This window comes from Gekko japonicus, unplaced genomic scaffold, assembly GCF_001447785.1.
Source record: "Gekko japonicus isolate JY-2015 unplaced genomic scaffold, Gekko_japonicus_V1.1 scaffold74, whole genome shotgun sequence".
Classification (NCBI taxonomy): Eukaryota; Metazoa; Chordata; class Lepidosauria; order Squamata; family Gekkonidae; genus Gekko; species Gekko japonicus.
This window is the reverse complement of record NW_015167059.1, coordinates 1,984,784-2,004,726: the sequence shown is the minus strand read 5'-3', so window position 1 is coordinate 2,004,726 and position 19,943 is coordinate 1,984,784. Positions and strand designations below refer to the sequence as shown.

At 47.9% G+C, this 19,943-nt stretch overlaps 1 protein-coding gene and 1 long non-coding RNA gene across 3 annotated transcripts in view; one reads left to right on the top strand and one right to left on the bottom strand.

The window, feature by feature from the left end:
• ADGRL3 (adhesion G protein-coupled receptor L3) overlaps positions 1-19,943 on the bottom strand; it is a 643,333-nt gene that overhangs the window by 118,370 nt on the left and 505,020 nt on the right. For both annotated transcript variants that reach the window (XM_015412493.1, XM_015412494.1), the window contains exons 17-18: positions 11,707-11,773; positions 6,208-6,299 (exon numbers count right to left, since the gene is read on the bottom strand). In XM_015412493.1, coding sequence (XP_015267979.1) covers positions 6,208-6,299; positions 11,707-11,773 — 159 coding nt within the window. The remainder of the gene's footprint in view (positions 1-6,207; positions 6,300-11,706; positions 11,774-19,943) is intronic.
• On the top strand, positions 3,790-8,182 carry LOC107111523. The gene is made up of 3 exons (XR_001482565.1): positions 3,790-3,822; positions 7,138-7,176; positions 7,997-8,182. It is a non-coding gene; the product is annotated as an uncharacterized LOC107111523 (long non-coding RNA).

The window sequence follows — 19,943 nt, the reverse complement described above, 5'->3', positions numbered from 1 at the left end:
TGCATGTGGAGGAGTGGGGAATCGAACCCGGCTCTCCCAGACTGGAGTCCGTGCTCCTAACCACTACACCAAACTGGCTCTCAATAATTTAACGTGGGCCCCCGCTACCACAAATTATGCCGTCAAGTTTCCCGCATTTGCAGTGGATGAGCCTCACTTAGGGAAAACCACCTTCATGATCATGGTGTCTCCCCTGCCAGGTAAATATGGAAGACCAAGGCAGACCTGCTGGAGGGATGGAGAGCTAAGGTGCACTCAGCCTCGCTCGCTGTAAGATGCAGGAGGTCCATATTGTTGCTTCTGGCCCTTGAGCTTTATATAGAGGAATGTCACAGACCATCTGGGTCTCTTGTTCTTTTGGATTTGAGTGTGTCGATGCACGAACGGATGTGTCTGACAATAAGAGCCCTGGGATCACCGCTGCAGGGTTGCATCTTCAGCATTACAGGACTCCGTGGAGTCCAGTAGCCATGCCATTTGAGAGAACAGCACAGAAGCACACTGTGTCAACGGCCTTCGACAAAATATACCACCAACACGGACAGAAATCAATGCTCTCGATGCTCTTCAGCTAAGTGGTTACTGGATTACAGACACATTCCAGAGAGGGGGTAGCTGCGTTAGCCTGCTGCTGTGTAAAATGGCAAAAGAGCATCAGCTGCGCTAAAGGCTAACATATTAATTATGGCAGAAGCTATCATGGGCCAGCGTCTATATTGTCAGACACGTCACCATGCACTGACGCACTCAAGTCCAAAAGAGCAAGGGATCCAGGTGGTCTGTGGCATTCCTACATAAAAGCTCAAAGGCCAGAATCAAAAATATGGGTCTCCTACACATTGTAACGAGCGAGGCTGAATGCACCTTGGCTCTCCACCCCTCCAGCAGGTCTGCCTTGGGCTTTCATATGGAACCGGAACATGTGAACACAGCATAGGTGCAGACAAACCAACGTGCACCAGCTCAGATTGCATAGCTGGACTTTACCTGGGAAATTAAGGCTACAAAGGGAGCTTATTTGATGCTCCCATGCAAACCACTGGCAGTGATGGAGTTTGGTCAGGCGTGCCTGGTGGGTGGAGAGAGCTTTCTCTCTGGCTGCGCTCCCCAACATGTGGAAGACACTGCGTACTGCTTAATCCAATCCCAAATGCAGGCAATATAAGAAGTGACCACAGCAGCAATAACAGATGCTAACATTGTCTTCCCACCCATGCTGTGCTAACTTTACACCTGTTTTGAGAGAGGAACCCAGGGTTCTAATATTAGGTGTTAATCAAGGCTACGGTTTTCTCTCCCCTTCAGCAGGGGTCCCCAACCTTTTGGACCCTGTGGGCACCTTTGGAATTCTGACGCAGGGCGGTGGGTCACAAAATGGCTGCCACAAGAGATGAAACCAATGACAGAAATGGCTGCCCAAAGAGGTAGGGCCAACCACACAACGCCGGGGAGCCAGGTTTTGCATGAATCTAATGGTAATTCTTCGACATAATATCAGGAAGACACTCTGTTCAACAGGATGCCTTTTGATCTGCACAGTCAATCAGTCCTCCAGTGGCCAACCAGAAACCCTGCTAGGCAAAAGCCCCACTGGGCCCCACCCACTTTCTAAAAATACTGGGTGAGTCCTAGGAAAGGTGTCAGCAGATACCATGGCACCCACGGGCGCCATATTGAGGAATCATGCACTATGGGGATAAAATTAGTCCAGCAAAGTTAGGGAATGACTGCCACCACTAACTGTTCCTCTTTCCAAATGATCTCTGCTTAGAGGTAGCACAAGACCTGTTGGGACCAGTGTTCCCTCTAAGCTGAGTTAGTATCGTGGGTCCGGCTGAAGCTGAGGCTGACCCCTCCTCAGATAAGGAAGAGGCAGGGAACAACTCAGCCTCCTCTAGAGACAGCCCAGAGGAAGAGCCCTCAGCAGTACCTGAGGAGGAAGAGTCCCTGGCAGCAGCACAAAAGGTGCAGCCAGAAGGAGAGACCATTCGTGAGCTGGGGCCAGCAACCTCAGCTGCAGACACCCCGAGGCCAGACTCCCCAAGGCCTAGTTCCCCTGAGTGCCCCAGACGTAGGGCACGGCAGAGGCTGACTTTGCAGGAACGAAGAAGAAGTGCCAGGCTGCAGCTCCAGCAACGTCAATGAGAGGAGTTGTAAGCCTCTGCAGACTCAACTCCAAAGGGAGGGAGGATCTGTTTAAAACCCCTTGGTGCATCTGCTCCAGCGCTGCAACAACTCTGCAAAATCAGACCTACTTCTGAGTGTGCACCAGTCATCCCTTGCCTCTGGAAACCTGCATTCTTGAAACTTACCTTTGGCTTTCTCACTGACCTTGATTCCGGCCCGTGTCTTCAGCTTCTAGCTTATCCCCTCGGTGGCTCCCAGCCAAGTCAGCACAGTTTGTGTGAGCCAGCTCAGTTTTTTAGCCTCTGGCTCACACATTTTTGTCTTAGCTCAGGAAGGAGGGCTCCAGAGCAAACTAATTGAAGCAGCAGCCACATCGCTCTCTCACAACTTTAATGCCAGTAGCTCACAAAGTAGAATCTTTGCTCACAAGACTCCACAGCTTAGAGGGAGCATTGATTAGGACCCAAATTATGTACACCCCCCCTTATCTGTCTTGTGTGTCTGTGTGAGTCACAGAGTCTGAGAGTTGGAAAGAGTCTTAAAAGGTCCTCTAGTCCAACTCCTGGCTCGCCAATGGAAATCCAAAGCAGCAGCCGTATCCCAAACAGATGGTCCACCACCACCAACGGAAAGCCCTTTCCCATCTGTAATTTATTCCATTGTCATTCACTCTTAATGTTAGGAAGTTTCTCCTGGTTTTCAACTGAAATCTACCTTCCTGTAACTTAAACTGACAGGATCTAGACCTAGAGCAGTAGGAAAAAATGCATCTTTGCCGTTTTCCAAGTGACAACCCTTCAGATATTTGAGGAGTGCCATCAATTATGTCTTCCCCCAGTCTTCCCTTCACCAGGCTCAACAAACCCGTTTTTCCCCCCAACTTTTCCTCACAGGAGTTGCCTGGAATTGGACTGAGTGCTCCAGATGAGGTCTGACTAGCATGCAGAAGAATAGAACGGTTACTTTGTGTGACCTGGACACCACAAATCTATTCATGCAGATGAAAATTGCATTCGCTTTTTAATTATTTTTTTTGCAATCCAATCGCACTGCCTTCTCACATATACATAGATACCAATTCAAGATAACATTCCATGTGTCTGACAACATGGGCCTTAGTTCATGAATGCTCACGACACAATACATTTGTTAGTCTTTAAGATGCCACAAGTCTCTTTGTTGGACTACAGACTTTACCACTGCTGCACGGGATGCTATGACACTACCGAACAGGTTTTTAAATTTTTTGGTGCTGTCAATAATTTCAGAAATGGGTCTGTGACTTGTGAGATGAGCCCTGTTATTCTTGCTCTGCAGAGTTATTCACATTTCTCAATTAATTTTAATTGTAAGGTCATTTGGAGGCCCTAAATCTCGGCCTTCAAGATGAGGGTCTTTTCTCAGAATTTAATGTCCTGAATTTCTCTCTCTCTCAAAAACGTCTTCTTGTGTCCAATAAGTACCAAATGACTTATCTGAGCTGTGGTTCTTGTGCTTTGTTGTTGAACTGAGGTAAAGTCTCTGCCTGTCTCCTCTTCTCTAATTTTTAGATCCTTTGAGCAAAGATTATGGGACAAGGACAAGTCAAAGTAGTTTGAACATTTCTAACATGGCTGAAAGAGGACATTTGCAGCTCGGAATGAGCTCTGGGAGCCACCAATGATGTCACGTTTGTAGACGGATTGGACAGAAAGAGTGAGGATTTTCCTAAATTCATGCCTGCTTCTCTGTTAGAGGTGAAGCAAGAATTCCCAGTTTGGTCTCACATCGTGGTTAATCCGACATGCAGCTGGGTACTTTTAATGGTTTTAATATGACTTGATTATATTGTGTTTAATGGGAATGTGATGTTTTTACATTCTTACCACCTGCTGCCTTCTTATGGATGGCTTCCCTTTACATTTCCTGTTTAGTGCTAACCATTGTTTTGACATATGAACCGGCAAACTCTGCTAAGTGCTCAGCCTCTAAACCAATAACAGAAAACCACGTCAAACCAATGGGTTTTCCACTCTGGTTTGGAGGGAAAGCACTAACCGTATATCTTGTCAACTGAAAATCATGGCAAACGATAGTTAGTGCTAAACAGGAAACCCCTGAGAGAGAAGCTGAGAGCAGCATGAAAGAAGGGAAAAGGGAACTCATCTGCCCACACCTTTTCCCCCTCGTCCTCCAAGCCAAAGTTTGAAGTGAGTCACAGCTATCCTTACGCCTGGCTTACATATCCCACACCTTGGACACGAGTTTTAATCTATAAATTACCATGTCTATAAAGTGTTAAAGACCCCTTTCTGCTAAAGTTTTCCTTCAAGGGGAAAAGACTTCTTCTGATGGAGAAAAGCCTTTCTCTGTTGGAGGAAGCGTTTCTCTTTTGGAAGAAGACTTGGTGGAAGGGAGTCACAGGTAGGGTTGCCAATCCCCAGTTGGGGATGGGGAAATCCCCTGGTTTGGAGCCCCTCCCCTGCTTCAGGGCTATCAGAAAGCAAGGGGGGGGATTGGCTCCTGAGTTCTCCATTATACCCTGTGGAGACTGGTCATTGATGGGTACAATACAGAATCAATCCGTGGGTATCTGGGGGGCCTGTTTTTTTGGGTAGAGGCACCAAATTTTCAACATGGCTGCTGGTGCCTCTCCTCAACCCCCCCCCTCCCCAGTTTCAAAAAGATTGGACCGGGGGTCCAATTCCATGAGCCCCCAAAAGAAGGTGCCCCCATCCTCCATTATTTCCAATGGAGGGAAGGCATTTAAAAGGAACACGGTCCCTTTTAATGCGACAGCCAGCTCACCCGAAACTCACTCCGGCGTTCAATCGCACTACTTCCCTTCCCTCTCCTGGAGCCTCCTGGTAAGTCCCCTGCCATCACCTGGCAATTCTAGTCACGGGATCCAACCCAATGGCTTTCCAAACCAGTCTAAACACTGTTTCGTCCTAGAGCAGATGAAGTCCCTCAAGCAAGCAAGCAAAGCAGAGTGCCGTATATTACATCACGGAAAGCTGGTCAGCCTTTGATCTCACTTGCCTCGGGGGGAAACCCCCCCCCCAATTTAAGTGAAGCATTCATAAGATAACTTTTGCGAGCAAGAACCTACAGCTTTCCCTTCCAAGGATTTGCTTCCACTTTCAGTATCAATGATGTAGACCTTGTGCTGCAGAAGGATACATACATTTTGTGCCAGGGTGGACTGGGATGTTCAAGTAGCCCTGGAGCGGGCTCAGGTAAGTGGTGGTGCTGCCAGAAATGAAGAGGCCACTTGGTTTAGCTCGCTCCTCGCTGCTAGTGGCCCAAGAAGAACTTTCCCGATAAGCTAAAAGGCCATTTTGCCCCTTTAAAAAAATCCCTGAATGCTTAATAAGCCTATTTTTAGGCCCTTTTTCTAGGGTTGTCAGGTCCCCTCCTCACACTAGTGGGGGTCTTGGGGGGTGTTCCGGGTGTGGGCGGGGACATCCCCAAGCCCCGCCCCCCGAGACCGACCACCCAATCGGCCACTCCTCTCCCTCTGCTCTTGCCCAATACAAGGGGCTTCAGCTGGTCGGCGGGGACCACATGGTCCGCCGGCCAACTGGACGGCCCTTTAAATCCAGCAGGAGGGAGGGAGGGGAGGTCACGAGTGCAGGGGTGGATTGAAGCCCCCAGAAGTGGGGGAACCTCTGCCCGGACCTGGGGGGCTGGCAACCCTAACTAGCTCTTTAAATCACACTCCACTTCTACACATTCTAAAAGTACACCTTCATGTAGAGAAGATGGGTGGGGGATGCACGAGAATAATGCCATCAGTGGGACCGATCACACAGCCTTCCCTTTGGAACACGCCACATGGCCTCCCCTTTGGAATTGCTTTGGCCCGACCTATGCAATTGGCTCTGCCCATCTAGCTGTTCATTCACTCGCAGCTGCAAGCGGTCCCCGCCCTGTGTGGCAGCTTTAAAGTCTGAAGAGTAACATCACTGAAGAACTACTGGATCACGAGCGGGTGAACACCACGTGCTCCCGCTCTGCCACAACGGGACGACAGTGCGGACTGTGCAAAGAGGCACAGAGCTGGAACCCGTTGAACAAGAAAGGAAAAATATCACTTACTTGATATTGTCGAGGCACCCAGATTCAGGCTTCAATATGGCCGTATGATGGAACATTTTGTAAAGAGCAATCCCGAGGAAGATTACGTTAAGCTGGAATTTTTTAAAAAAGGAGAGAGTTATTGTATTTATTTCTTTATTACAACATTCATAGCCCAAGCTGTTCCTCTTGGTTCAAGGCAGCTTACAATAATTGTTTAAACATCCTCAGCTAAAACCAAAGATAAAATAACAAGCCCCAAATCTCCCCCCCCCCCCCAAAAGATGCCTGCTATTCAAACCACCTCAAAAGCCCTGGTAAACAGGCAGGCCTTGCAGTGCCTCCTGAAGATCTCCAAGGAGAGAGCTCCCTCACCTCTACAGGGAGTCAATTCCACAGAGCTGGAGCCACCACAGAAGAGGCCCAGCCTCTGGCTGATGGGACAGCCAACAGGTGTCTGCCTGATGACCGCAGTTAGTGCACAGGGACACATGGAAGGAGACGGCCCTTCAGATATGTGGGCCCCAGGTCATAAAGGGCTTTCAAGGTCATAACCAGCACCTTGAACTGAACCAAAAAAAAACAGACTGGCAGCCAATGAAGCGGTTTCGAAATGGGTCACGCATGTTCCCATTGGCTAGCCCCTGAAAGCAGTTGGGCTGCCGCATTCTGGACCAGCTGTAGTTTCAGGGCTGTCTTCAAAGGCAGCCCCACGCAGATTGCAGGTAGAGACTCATTTGAGGGAATGCTTCTGCATACATAGAACATTAGGCATCAGGGAACGGGGTGCCAGCCAAACCTTTTCCTAGTGTGCTAGTTTTCTACGTGCAGGCAAGAGCTTCACTGAATTGTACGGTTGCCATGTAGTGTGGGCAGAAGGGCTGTGGGGGGGCAGCGTCCCACAAAATTTTTGCCGATTGCTAGAGCTACTCTTGTTTTTTCCCCGCATAGCTCTAGGAATCACTAGGAACTGTACAGTCAGAACTTCTGGTAAGTACCTGAGGCCTGTCATGGGCATGGATGAGGATGAGCTGACACAGCCTGGAGAAACCACAGCTGGCCCCTCTGAAGCAGCAGAGGAGGATAGCTGGCAAGTGCTTGTAACAGCAGTCTTCACACCTGGCCCAGATAAGAAGGGAGCGAATGCGGCAAAACTAAGCAACCAGGTGACGAGAGGCCAGGCTACAAGGAAGATGCTCAGCTAGCCCAGAGTTCTAACAGGAGCCTGGCCGATTGTGCAGCTGGCTAATTGGTAGCAGCATTTAACTCCACACTCTGGGCAGTACTCTTTGTGGAAGCAACAAGCCAACTTTGTGCTGCTTGCATCCACTCTGGCTCGGCTCTTGCACCTAGACCTTTCGACCCCCTGACTTTGGACTTGGCTGTGTGTTCCTGGCTCCTGATCCCGGCTTGGCTTTGGACTATGTTTCAGTGATTTGGACTTGGCTCTGTGTTTCTGGCTCCTGACCCCGGCTTGGCTTTTTGGACTTTGCACTCAGTGTTCCCTCTAAGCTGAGTTAGTGTGAGCTAGCTCACAGTTTTTTAGCCTCCAGCTCAGACATTTTTGTCTTAGCTCAGGAAGGATGGCTCCTGAGCAAACTAATTTGTGCAGGAGCCAAATCGCTCGCTCACAACTTTAATGCCAGTGGCTCACAAAGGAGAATTTTTGCTCAAAAGACTCCACAGCTTAGAAGGAATATAGCTTGCACTGTCTTCTTGGCTCCTGACCTTGGCCTGTTCTGGACTCCCTTTGACTGGCACCCCATCCCGTGACAAGGCCTTATTTTTTCTTTTTAATTTTTTTATCCAGGACAACCATGGTCCCGCCCCCCCACAGCTCCAGTTTCCACCCACTAATCCGCTGAGCATCAAGGGACAAAGGCTGCAGTTAGCAGGCAATGGGAATCCTACTAAACCAGGCAAGACTTCAGTTGCTATCAGCCCAAGTGTGCAGTTTACTGCTTCCGTGAGAACCAATTGTTTACGGCACACAAAACTTGGTGAGGAATTAGGTCTTGCTCATTTTGCGGACCTGTTTCAAAGAGACTTGTCTGGCAAGGGAGCTTACAGAAAAGAACCCACAGAAGGGACACAAAGCCACTGTGTCAGAGACGCTGGTCTTAACAAGGGCTTTTGTAGAAAAACAGATGTTTAAAAATCTGACACGTTGCTTTTTTGGGGGGTCTCTGCGGTGTGTTATTTAATCCTGACTCTTCAGGCACAGCGGTGACACTGTCGCGCGGGACTCTGCGTGTGGCCGTTTTCAAAGGCGGCAGAATGGAATATACAGGAAGGAGAGCGATTGTTAAAAGATCCACACTGCGATGACGAGACAAAACACAGCCTCGGCGAAGATACCAAAAATACTCAAAATCGTTCCAGACGGAGGGAGCTTTCCATTGTCGAAAGCCGAGTTCTCAATGAGCCAGACGCAAGAAACTGAGTCATCACAACAGTGCCCCGGCTTTCATTCATTGACTCAGGAGCGCTTCTGGAGACGGGTGGCAATTTCTCGCGAGTCAGGCAAGGTGTTTGCATGGGCCCTTCAAAGCAGGGAGGGAAACGGCTTGGCCTTTTACTAGAGCAAGGAGAGGGGGGCGAGGCTTAGGCGTGCCCAGGTCCACGACGGCATGTGCCAGGAGGGCAACATGTGCCCTCCTCCCAAGTTGCATCATTAGTACACACTGGTGCCTCCACACTGCCAAATTAATGGCAGGCGCCCATCAGTCACACCACCTGCTGTACCGTGCCCTCTTTTTTCCTGTGCACCTGGGGACAGGGCTGACCCCTTTCCCAGCAGGCTGATCAGGCAGAGATCAGTGGATTTCCCCCAACGGAATTGGAAACCAAGGGGCGCACCTTAGCTTAGTATTTCTGTCTCTAAGCTTGTTCTCATGCTCTGCATCTAAACTCTGTCCCGGACCTCAAAGCTGCCTCTCATTGGTGCCAGCTAGGTTGGGCGGGGGAGGGAGGGAGAGGGATGGGACACTGGCCCTTCATCCTTAGGAAGACGAAGAAGAAGACGAAGAAGAAGAGACTGGGTTTATACCCCGCCCTTCACTACCCAAAGGAGTCTCAGAGCGGCTTACAAACTCCTTCCCCTTCCCCTCCCCACAACAGACACCCTGTGAGGTAGGCGGGGCTGAGAGAGCTCTGACAGAAACTGCTCTTTTTCAAGGACAGCTCTTATCAGAACTATGGCTTGCCCAAGGTCATCGAGCAGGTTCAAGTGGAGGAGTGGAGAATCAAACCCGGTGCTCCCAGATTAGAGTCTGTCCACTTAACCATGACACAAAACTGGCTACACACCCCACGCTATTGTTGGTTTTGAGCCACAATGCAGCAGAAAGTGGGGTATTTTGGGTGCATTACCAGCTTAAGCAGTCCAGGCATGGGTTTCTCAGCTGAGGCACCCCAGCTCTCCAAGAAGAACTTTCTGCATTTGAATTCCCCATTACAAACAGTGCGGCAGGACATTCTCTACCAGGATCTGGATATGCAGGCAGCCCAAAGACTACTGAAATCCATGGAGGGCATGGATGGAGGGCAGGAGGAGGAACAGTGTCCCCAAAGTTATTAACACTGTAGCTTTTGGGTTTGTTTGGGTTTGTTTGCATTTTTCATATGTGCACACATGTGCGTGTGAGTGTGCGCGCACCTGGAAGTCACAGCAACCTCTGGTGACTGACCTCTATTGGGGGCCTGGAGGATATCCAGAGAGGTGGCTGAATAAGGCCCGCCCCCACCTCCCGACTGCTGGTGTTCCAAGGAGGTCTCCCATCCAAGTCCTTGGCAGAGTCGGCCCTGCTCAGCTTCCGAGATCTGACGAGATTGGGCTTGCCGGGTCAGGGACAACACTGTAGCTTCTAATGGAAATGCCCCAGCAAAAATATTGGCTTCTTCTCTGTATCTGATGGGAAGGTTTGGTCCCTCAAGCTCATAAGACTTTTTCTTAACTTGTGAAGGGCCTATCCATGATGTAAACCATTTGGGAGGCAAGAAGTGGGCTTTCAGTAAGCTTGCCAGGCCCCCTGCTGGCAGTTGAGGATCCCCTCCTCCAGGACCCCCTCCACCCCAGGGCTGATCAGCTGACTGGTGGGGCAGAAGGAGGCCTAGGCTTGCCTCGCCAGCAATGCAGTGATGTAACTTCCGGTGAGCACACCAGAAATGATGTCATCACATTGCTGGTCAATGCTCCCCCTAAGCTGTGGAGTCTCGTGAGCAAAAATTCTACTTTGTGAGCTGCTGGCACTAAAGTTGTGAGTCGGCGATTTGGCTGGTGCTCTGGGGCCCTCCTTCCTGAGCGAAGACAAAAATGTGTGAGCTGGAGGCTAAAAAACTGTGAGCTGGCTCACACTAACTCAGCTTAGAGGAAACACAGCTGGTGATGCAGGGATGCGCTGATGTTTGGACAAAAACGCCACAGTAAAAATGCCTTCTACCATATGGAGTTTTTGTCTGAACACCAACTTATGTGCCTGCTTCTTGCTCCTCGTGGCCCGACTGAGGGCTGCTGGGAGCAGGAGGCGGGGCTTGTTGCATGTGCCCGCCCCCTGGGCTCCTTACTGCTGGAGCGCCGCTCCTGTCTGCTCCCACAGGAAATGACCCCTGTTGGTTTCTGAAGGAAGTTGAGGGTATACTGGACAGAAGGAGAGGATGCCACACCCAGTGGTCCGGGACGAGGCTGTGACACGACTGCCTGTAATGAGCTCATTGCTTTGCTAGCTGGTCACCTGGTACAGAGGAACCTGCTAGAGATTTCTAAGATTTTTTTGGGGGAAGGGGGGGGGCTCCTATTCAAGACTGTTTGAATTTTATCAAGATTTAAGACGCCATCACATGCCATGAGCACCATGGGTTCCACCCACACACAATTCTCACAGCTCTATCGAGTTTGGGCTAAAAAAGAAACAAAAATGATCCTAGCATTAGAGGGAAATGACATTTATCTTGGCTTCAGACTGTGTGCCAGGATCTGATGGTTAAATTAACTATGCCAAATGCTTCGGTGGGTGCCAGTTTATCTCTCCAAGTCTCAAACGTTGTTGTCCCTTCTCCTCAACACCTCCCCGTCTGCAGAAACATTTTCGTATAGCTGGATGTAGATTCTCCAGATGAGACAGACATGTACAGTGGAGACCCTGTTAAGATTCATTGGCTCTGCAAGGAATCCTATCTTCCTATTCTGAAGTGGGAAATTGACCGAGATAGATTCCAATCTAACATTTTCCCTGCACAGAAAAGCACTTGCAGAGGAACACAGGTGATGCAGTCATATCACGCTGCAAAGTCCACATGCCCCGTTGATATGAATAGGAGGAGAGAAACCTGCCTCTTTCCACCCATCCATCATATCTACAGGGATTTAGCATTCAGACAATGCATTTGTCACCAGTGTCCTTCCAGGGCTGTGGGCACTGGCCCTTCCCGAATTAATCTACATATGCTGAAGATTATGAAGGTAAGGTTTCAAGTCTGGCTTCTGGACCTCGACAAAAGAGGGGAGTCAGGAACTCTTACCATAATTATCAAGGTTGCCGGTCCTATAAAGCTCCAGATGAAGTAGGTGTCAAGTCGAAGCCAACATCTGTAATGGGAAAGCAGGGAAAGACAGCATTCAGAGTCTGTGCATGGGGCATATATCAACAGTGAGCGAGTGACAGAGAGAAATGGGAGCTGTATAACATTCCACTAGGAGGCAGGAAATATTACATGGCTTGTTCATTTAAAAGCTGAATTATACGCCGGGTTTCTGACAGTGCTATTGATGGAGTAAGATAATTACCTCTGGAGGAAGCAGAAGAAAATAGCACAGAGTCTACTTTGCTAAAGCTTTAGGTTTCGGTCATTGAAAATCTTTATCAAAAGCCCTAAAAGAGCCACTCAACCAAGCTGTTCTTTGCTGTCCAACCGGACTGCCAGCCTCCACGGCAGGTGACTTCTTCTACTGGGAAGATCTGAGCAGCTGGGTGAAAGGCGAAATAAACTTGGGAACGGGAGGCTGAACCTTAATTAGATTCAAGACATTTTGGCCCCCCGTGGAGGAATGCATTGTTTTCATGAATATTTCTAGAAGTACAACTGACCTTTACTATCAAGCTAAGTGATTCATGACCCAGCCTAAATTATTAATCGCTTAATTTTGCCTGTATTTAATATACCCCAATGGTTAACAGTCCTGGGAAATTACATTTCCATTCCGAGTTCATTTGACGACACAATGGACTTGAATAGCTATGAGACAGATGGATATAAATTCTGCAAAAACTGCATATGATCTTTGAATTAACACCTTTCCTTGTTGGTGGTTTTGTGCCAAGACTGGAGACTGGCAAGGTGATTTAATACCTGCTGTCCAAAGAAATGTGAGAACACTTTCGCTTGGGAATTATGGAGATTTACTTGGAAATTAAATCTCAGGTGGACAGCCCTAGGTGGTTTCTTCATTTGGGTCCTTCTTTTGGAGATGATGGAACTTGATCTTGTTCAAGAAAAGAAGACCTCTTCCTCAAGCATGCTCAGTTCTCATCTCCTCAAGAGGAAAATAAGTGGGGGAACGTACAGGTTGTGTCTTGCTGTGTGTGTTGCTTGGACCTTGAACATTTACGTATTCATAAGGTTTATATGCTACCTTTGCATAGACCTGATCAAAGCAGTTACTAATAACAACCAAACATGAGCACAACGACCACAATAAAGCACAGAACCAGTAAAACAACATTAGCTCCACCAGCAAAGAGCCATACAATTTTGCAGCCTTAAAAATCTACATCCTTCAAAAGTAGCATAAAATGCGATAAACTAGTGTAAAAATGGTATAAAAGCAACATAATGCAATGCAAGAACAGCCCTCCTGGATCAGACCAACGGTCCATCTAGTCCAGCATCCTGTCTCATGCACTGGCCCACTAATTCCTCTGGACGGTCACCAACACAGCACAGAGGACAAGGCTTCCCCCATGTTGCCTCCTGGCTCTGGGATTCAGAGGTTTACTGCCTCTGGATATGGAGGTCCCCTTTAGTCACCAAAGCCAGTAAGTCACTGATGGACCTATCCTTCATGAATATATCCAATCCCCTTTGAAAGCCATGTATGTCTGTGGCCATCACTACATCCTCTGGCACCGAATACCACATTTTAAATCAAATGTTGAGTGCAGCAGTATTATTTTTGTCCGTCCTGAATCTACTGCTCATTAACTTCACTGAATGCCTTCGAAGCCATGCTGATTTTCTGCTTTGTTCCTCTGTGCGCTTAATAACTCTACCCTTAATAACACTTTCTACTAATTTACCTGAGTCTGTCATTTCCTAGTCTCTCTCTGGACCCCTTTTTAAACATTGGTGTCACATTTGCTACTCTCCAACACTGGTACAGAGGCTAATTTTAGTGACAAGTTACACATACTGGTTACAAGATCAACAATGTCATATCTGAGTTCTGTAAGAACCCTTTGATGTACGCCCTCAGGACCTGGAGACTTAGGTTTTTAACTTCCCCAACAGGTCTAGAACTTGATCTCGTCACCTCAATTTGATTCAGTTCTTCAGACCACATTCCTGAAAACAGTTGCTCTGACCTAAGTTCATGACCCACACTTTCCACAGCGAACACAGACGAAAAGAATTCATTTCGCTTCTTTGCTACCTCCTCATCCTTCTTTAGCAATCCTCTTTTCCCTTGGTCATTCCCAGCGGTCATTTCATAGAAAAAGAGGTGCAGGAGCTCATTAGCATAACTCATTAGCATAACTTATTTGCATATGCCACACCCTCTGACATCACGGGAAGTGTGTCAGAAGGCAACACCCACCACTCAATGAATAATAAACCTAATGAACCCTACAGATTTGATTGCTAGCTATGGGGGTAAGAACATGCAGATCTGTCCTCGCAGAGGAGGGAGAGCTTGTACCTGAATAAAACTTGGTCTTAAAGGTGCCACTGGACTGTTTTGGATTGCTAACTATGGAGGGGGGGATCTGCAGATCTGCCCTCACAGAGGAGGGAGAGCTTGTACCTAAAGGCAGGAAGGGGGGGGCTGTGCAACTTACCTGGCTGCTTCTTGCGCCTCGTGGCCCGACTGAGGGCTGCTGGGAGCAGGGGGCGGGGCTTGTTGCATGTGCTTGCCTCCTGGGCTCCTTACTGCCGGAGCTCCGCTCCTGTGCACTCCCACAGGAAATGACCCCTGGTCATCCCAAGGCCCAGCTTCTCTGGCCAGTGTCCTGCTCTGAATATATTTAAAGCAATGTTTCATGTTTGTCCTGCTGCTTTTAGCTATCTGCCCCTCCAATTCTCTTTTCCCTTGACTAATTATTAACTTAATGTTTATTCTGCCAGGCCCTGTGCTCCCTTCTAGTCACCTTCTTGGGGTAAACCTTTCACTTTTAAAAAGAGGTATTTTTGCCTTTTATGGCTTCTGTGACTTGGGTTGCTAATGATGCAGGTTTTAGACTCTCCTCACTCAAGTTATACATTGTATCTGAGCTTTGGTTAGTGTGCTTTTAAGTAGCTTCCAAGCATCTGCTATGGATTTGCCTCTCTTGATTTTCCCTTACAGCTAACTAGCCTCCTCATTTTTATTAAGTTCCTTCTTCTGAAGTCAATGAGGCTGTTTTGGACTTTGGGGGCAACTTTCCATGAATTTGAATAATAAACCTAATGAACCCTACAGATTTTATATCCAGGCATAACAGCGTACCATTGATTTTCCCCTTTCCACCATTTTTCTTATACTCACACCATATCTAAACTGTCATTTAGCACCAAGCACTCCAGCTTCCCAAATCTCGGCGCAGAGACTTCTGGCATTGGCATACAGATACCTATAACATGTTTCTCTCTCCAGTGATCCATGTCTTACTCAGCTATTTGGTCCTTGACCCTCCTTTGTCGGCCTACTCTCACTCTCAAAGTCTTATTGTGATCCTACCATATCACCCGGAACGTTTTCCCCATCATGTATGTGGGATGAGTTGTCCAACTAAAGGCTGTTAGTTTAAAGGTGTTAGTTTAAAATCTGCTCTGCCACCTCTTCAATACTGTGCCACCAGCTTGATTCCCTTTCGGTTCAAGTTAAGCTCATCTCTTTTGCACAGGTTCAGCTTGTCTTAGAAAGGTCTGCAGTGCCAAATGAATCAGAAACCTTCCTCCTGGCATCAATCTCTCATCCACAAACTGAGACTTCTCATCTGTGCTTGTCCAGATGGCCCTGTGCATGGAACAGGTAGTGATTCCAAAAGTTCTACCTTTGATGTTCTGAAAGTGCTACCTTGAAGCTACCTTTGGCCATCAACCTTCTGCCTAGTAACCTACTATTTCTTTTCCCCTTGAGCCAGACTACTACATTTCCCAATGTCAATGGAGCCAGAATGCGCCACAACCACTGACTCCTCCCCAGCACTACCAACCCCTCTAGAAAGTGTCTGATGCCTACAACCTTTGCACCAGGCAAGCAAGTCATTATGTGGTCAAAATGCCTGCCACAGACCCCACTGTCTGTATTTCTAATGGCTGGCTTACCTACTACCAAAAGCCCACCTCCCCCAACCCCAGAGGAGAATCTTTGGTATAAGAGGGTATCTACTGGTATAAGAGGGTATCATCTGAGGAAGGGATCCCATCTAAGAGATCACATCACTCCTCCTCCTCATTCTGATGCCTTCCAACCTAGATACCTTCAACCTCCACAACAATGGAGGAGCTGTTGAAAAAGGTGTGGGATAGTTTTAGTGAGTCCCCGGGGGTCTTGTCCACATCTTTCACTCTTCTCTCAGCTTCTCCAGGTTGGTAGCTCTAACCTCAAGGGAACAAACCTCACTCCCTGAAAGCCAAGAACTCTATGCATTGAGCATACACTCATCCTTCTGTCCAGTGCGCAGATAGACATACATGTGGCTCTCCTTGCAAAACACTGGGTAGCCATGACGTGTCTGCTGGCTTACGAACCTCCAAGTTGGTTGGTTTGTTTAAACTTTTTAGGGTCAAATTGGGGTGTGGTTACCTAAATCTACATGAATTTCTGTAGCAAGAAGGATAATATAGTACTTACCTGGATGTCAGCCTTGTATTCTTTTTCAAGAAACTTTTGATTGTGGGGGCTCTCTCTTACCCCCCTAGTCAGTGTTCCCTCTAAGCTGAGTTAGTGTGAGCTAGCTCACAGTTTTTTAGCCTCTGGCTCATACATTTTTGACTTAGCTCAGAAAGGATGGCTCCAGAGCAAGCTAATTTATGCAGTAGCCAAATTGTTCACTCACAATTTTAATGCCAGTAGCTCACAAAGTAGAATTTCTGCTCACAAGACTTCGCAGCTTAGAGGGAGCATTGCTCCCCCTTGAACTTCCTCACAGAGCTCATGCTTCCATTGCATGCTCTTTGAACGACCCTATTTGAAAGCACGGGTTGTAAGCACATACTCGGCAGAAGCCCCTTCCATGTGCTAGTAGAGTGCACACCATGAGCTAGAAACAAGCTTCAGACAGATAGCCCTGCACAGCTCAGGAACCAAACTCCCTGAAGCAAAAAGAGACATGCTTTCTCTCTCTGCCTCTTGCACTAATTCCAAAGCTCAGCTCCCCCCGTTAGAAGCCCCTGTTTAAAAGAACGGCTTGAAAGCACTGGCTGCAAAGCATCAGAGAAACCTGTGAGCCTTCTTAGAATGTCTGGACTCCAAGGATCCCAAGCAGAAGACTAAATGATCCCAAGCACAAGACATAAAAGCAGACTATAAAAGAAAGAGAATAAAACTTCAGTTGAAAGCCTGGGTGAACAGAAATGTTTTTGCTTGGTGCCTGAATGACAGTAGGGAAGGTGCCAGGTGAGTCTCCAGGGGGAGGCCATTCCAAAGGGGAGGGACCACCGCAGACAGGGTCCTGTCTATAGCTATCTATTGTTACACTTAATATTTCCAAAACTAGAAGGCAGGCTTAGTAGGAATCCTGCAGTGTGGATATATGTTAAAGCCGTTCTGAATTTCTGAGAGGATTATTGTTTTTTTTCATATCAAAGCTACCATTTCGAAAGGAATTAAAGGATCTGTAAAGAAAAAAAACCCATCCCCTCCACTTCTTCACATGCTACTTTTGGAAACAAAAAAAAAATGGAAGTCAGTGCTCCCTTTTTGCAGCCCTCTTATGCAAGCTAAGGCACAGAAAAACAATCTTTTTAAAGAGTGCATTGCTGAGTACTAACGCAGATGCTAAACAGACATTAAAGCTCTATTTAAACCCCCCGCTGGCTGGCCACTGATATGTATAAACATCTTAGATTAGTTATTCTTAATGGGAATCCTAACCTTTCCCCGAGTGGTCTCCGGATCCTTAACTTTGGAGGGCAAATCGGGGGCAGCCAGGACATTAAGCTGCCCCTTTGCACAACCTGTAATTGCTTTTCATAACTAACAGAGACTTGTTTTATATTGCTTCACCCTGACCCGAAGATAAAGCCCCAGAGTTCTCCTCCAGGCCCTACAAAAAGCAGAACTCAAAAAAATAGGTATCAGACCGCCTAACATTAAGGAGGTGGCTGATGGTACTTGAGCATAGCAGTCCCACTGCATGAACCTGCATTATCTGTGTACTATTTACATATGTCATAAATATAACAATATAATAATGCTGCCTTGTCTGGAGTGTAATTTTTGTCCTATTTTGTACAGTTCAGTTCAGATTATTGTTGCTTACAGTTCAGTTCAAATTATTGTTGCTGTCCTTAGACCAGTCATACAAAAAAGAAGTACATTTACAAGATTCCAAAATTTTAAAATACATTAAAAAAAACCACAATTAAAAGCAGACCCTATTTATGTACTTTTGGCTTGGGGGCATTTGATCACAACCCCACATACTTGGTGGGTGGCCATGGATGAAATGTTAAGAACCGCTGACCTCGATATTGCAAGGGGGAAAAAATCCAGAAAAACCTTACATGAACACTCAACCTTTCAAGCGCCCCCTGGAAAAAAATCCCTTGGAATAAAACATGATGTAGAAGACAAAAAAATATCTACAACACTCAGCACTTCTCATCAGCTTCACCCTAGTGTTGGCTATACATCTGAACAGGGCTTTTTTTGTAGAAAAAGTCCAGCAGGAACGCATTGCATAATAGGCCACACCCAACAGCAGAAACTCATTAGCTTATTAGGCCACACTCACGTGTCTTCCCTTGGCTTGCCTGAGAAGACATGGGGAGGCATTTAAATGCTTCCCCGGTCCTTCCAGGGCACCCCCTGGCCCGCCCACCTCGAAGTCACCGGGGTGTGTGTGTCGCTCTCCAGGCCTTCCCTCTGTAGCCATGCACGCAGAGGTTTTGGCTGTAGTGGGCGTGGCCAACTCTGAAGCCAGCCAGAACTCCGTTCCTGTGCGTTCCTGCCCCAAAATAGCTCTGCATCTGAAAGTTGTTATCCCAAAGTATTCTTGATTTCAGACAACTAGAAGATTGCATTCTCAACATCTAATACACATACAAAGAGGTAGCACTTAAAAGAACAACAATAAAATGAATGACAGAAAAATAAACGACAGATGTGGCCACTACTGGCTGCACCTTCAAAAGGCCGTCAGGACGGAAACAAACAGCACAGGTACAGAGAGTCTTCAACAGACATACATCAAAGTCGCAAGGCAAAAAGGTGGAAGGTACACTCACAACACAGAGAAGGGAAGGAAGGGTCACTGTGGATCAGACCAGTGGTCCATCTAGCCCAGCATCCTGTCTCACACAGTGGCCAACCAGTTTCTCTAGACAGCCAACAACAGGGCACAGAGGCCGAGGCCTTCATAAGAACATAAGAAGAGCCCTGCTGGATCAGGCCACTGGCCCATCTAGTCCAGCATCCTGTCTCATATAGTGGCCAACCAGTTCCTCTGGATAGCCAACAACAGGGCTCAGAGGCCGAGGCCTTCTTAAGAACATAAGAAGAGCCCTGCTGGATCAGGCCACTGGTCCATCTAGTCCAGCATCCTGTCTCACATAGTGGCCAACCAGTTCCTCTGGATAGCCAACAACAGGGCTCAGAGGCCTAGGCCTTCTTAAGAACAAAGGAAGAGCCCTGCTGTATCAGGCCAGTGGTCCATCTATAAATATTCTTTTTTAGGTGTGTGTGGTGTGAGTGATCCACTGCGGTTGCACGACCAATTTATACAGGGCAGGGCCTGTATAAATGTTGTTCCTGTTGGTCTTTTAGAGTTTCTGTATGGACACTGTGGCATGCTTGCACTGCCACAGGGCCACTTGTTCTGGAGTGTGCCACTTGTTCTCATGGCAAACAAGCACCTCCCAAGACAGTTCACTTTCCCTGAGATTCTCTGGGAGAGTCTGACTGCTGGGTGCTGCCTCCTTGCCTGCCTTAAGTGCTGCTGGCTGGGTTTCCCCATTGGAAACAATGGGGGTAATGGGGGTAACCTGTTTGGGTGCCCATAGAATTGGGCCCACTGGTCCAATTGCTTTGGGACATGGGGGTTTATGTGGGGAGAGGCTGCCAAAGCTACCATGAAAATTTGGAGCCTCTCCCTCAAACCCCTCCCCCCCAGAGCCACTAACAGCACCCTGGGAAAGAAGTAATTTCCCCCCCACACCATAGAGAACAATGGAGGGGATGGGGGCAACCTGTTTGGGGGCCCGTAGAATTGGTCCCCTGGTCCAATGTTCTTGAAACGTGGTGGGTATCTTGGGGAGAGGCTCCAGCAACTACCCTGAAAGTGTGGAGCCTCTCCCTCAAACCCCCTCCCCCCCAGAGCCACTAACAGCACCGTGGG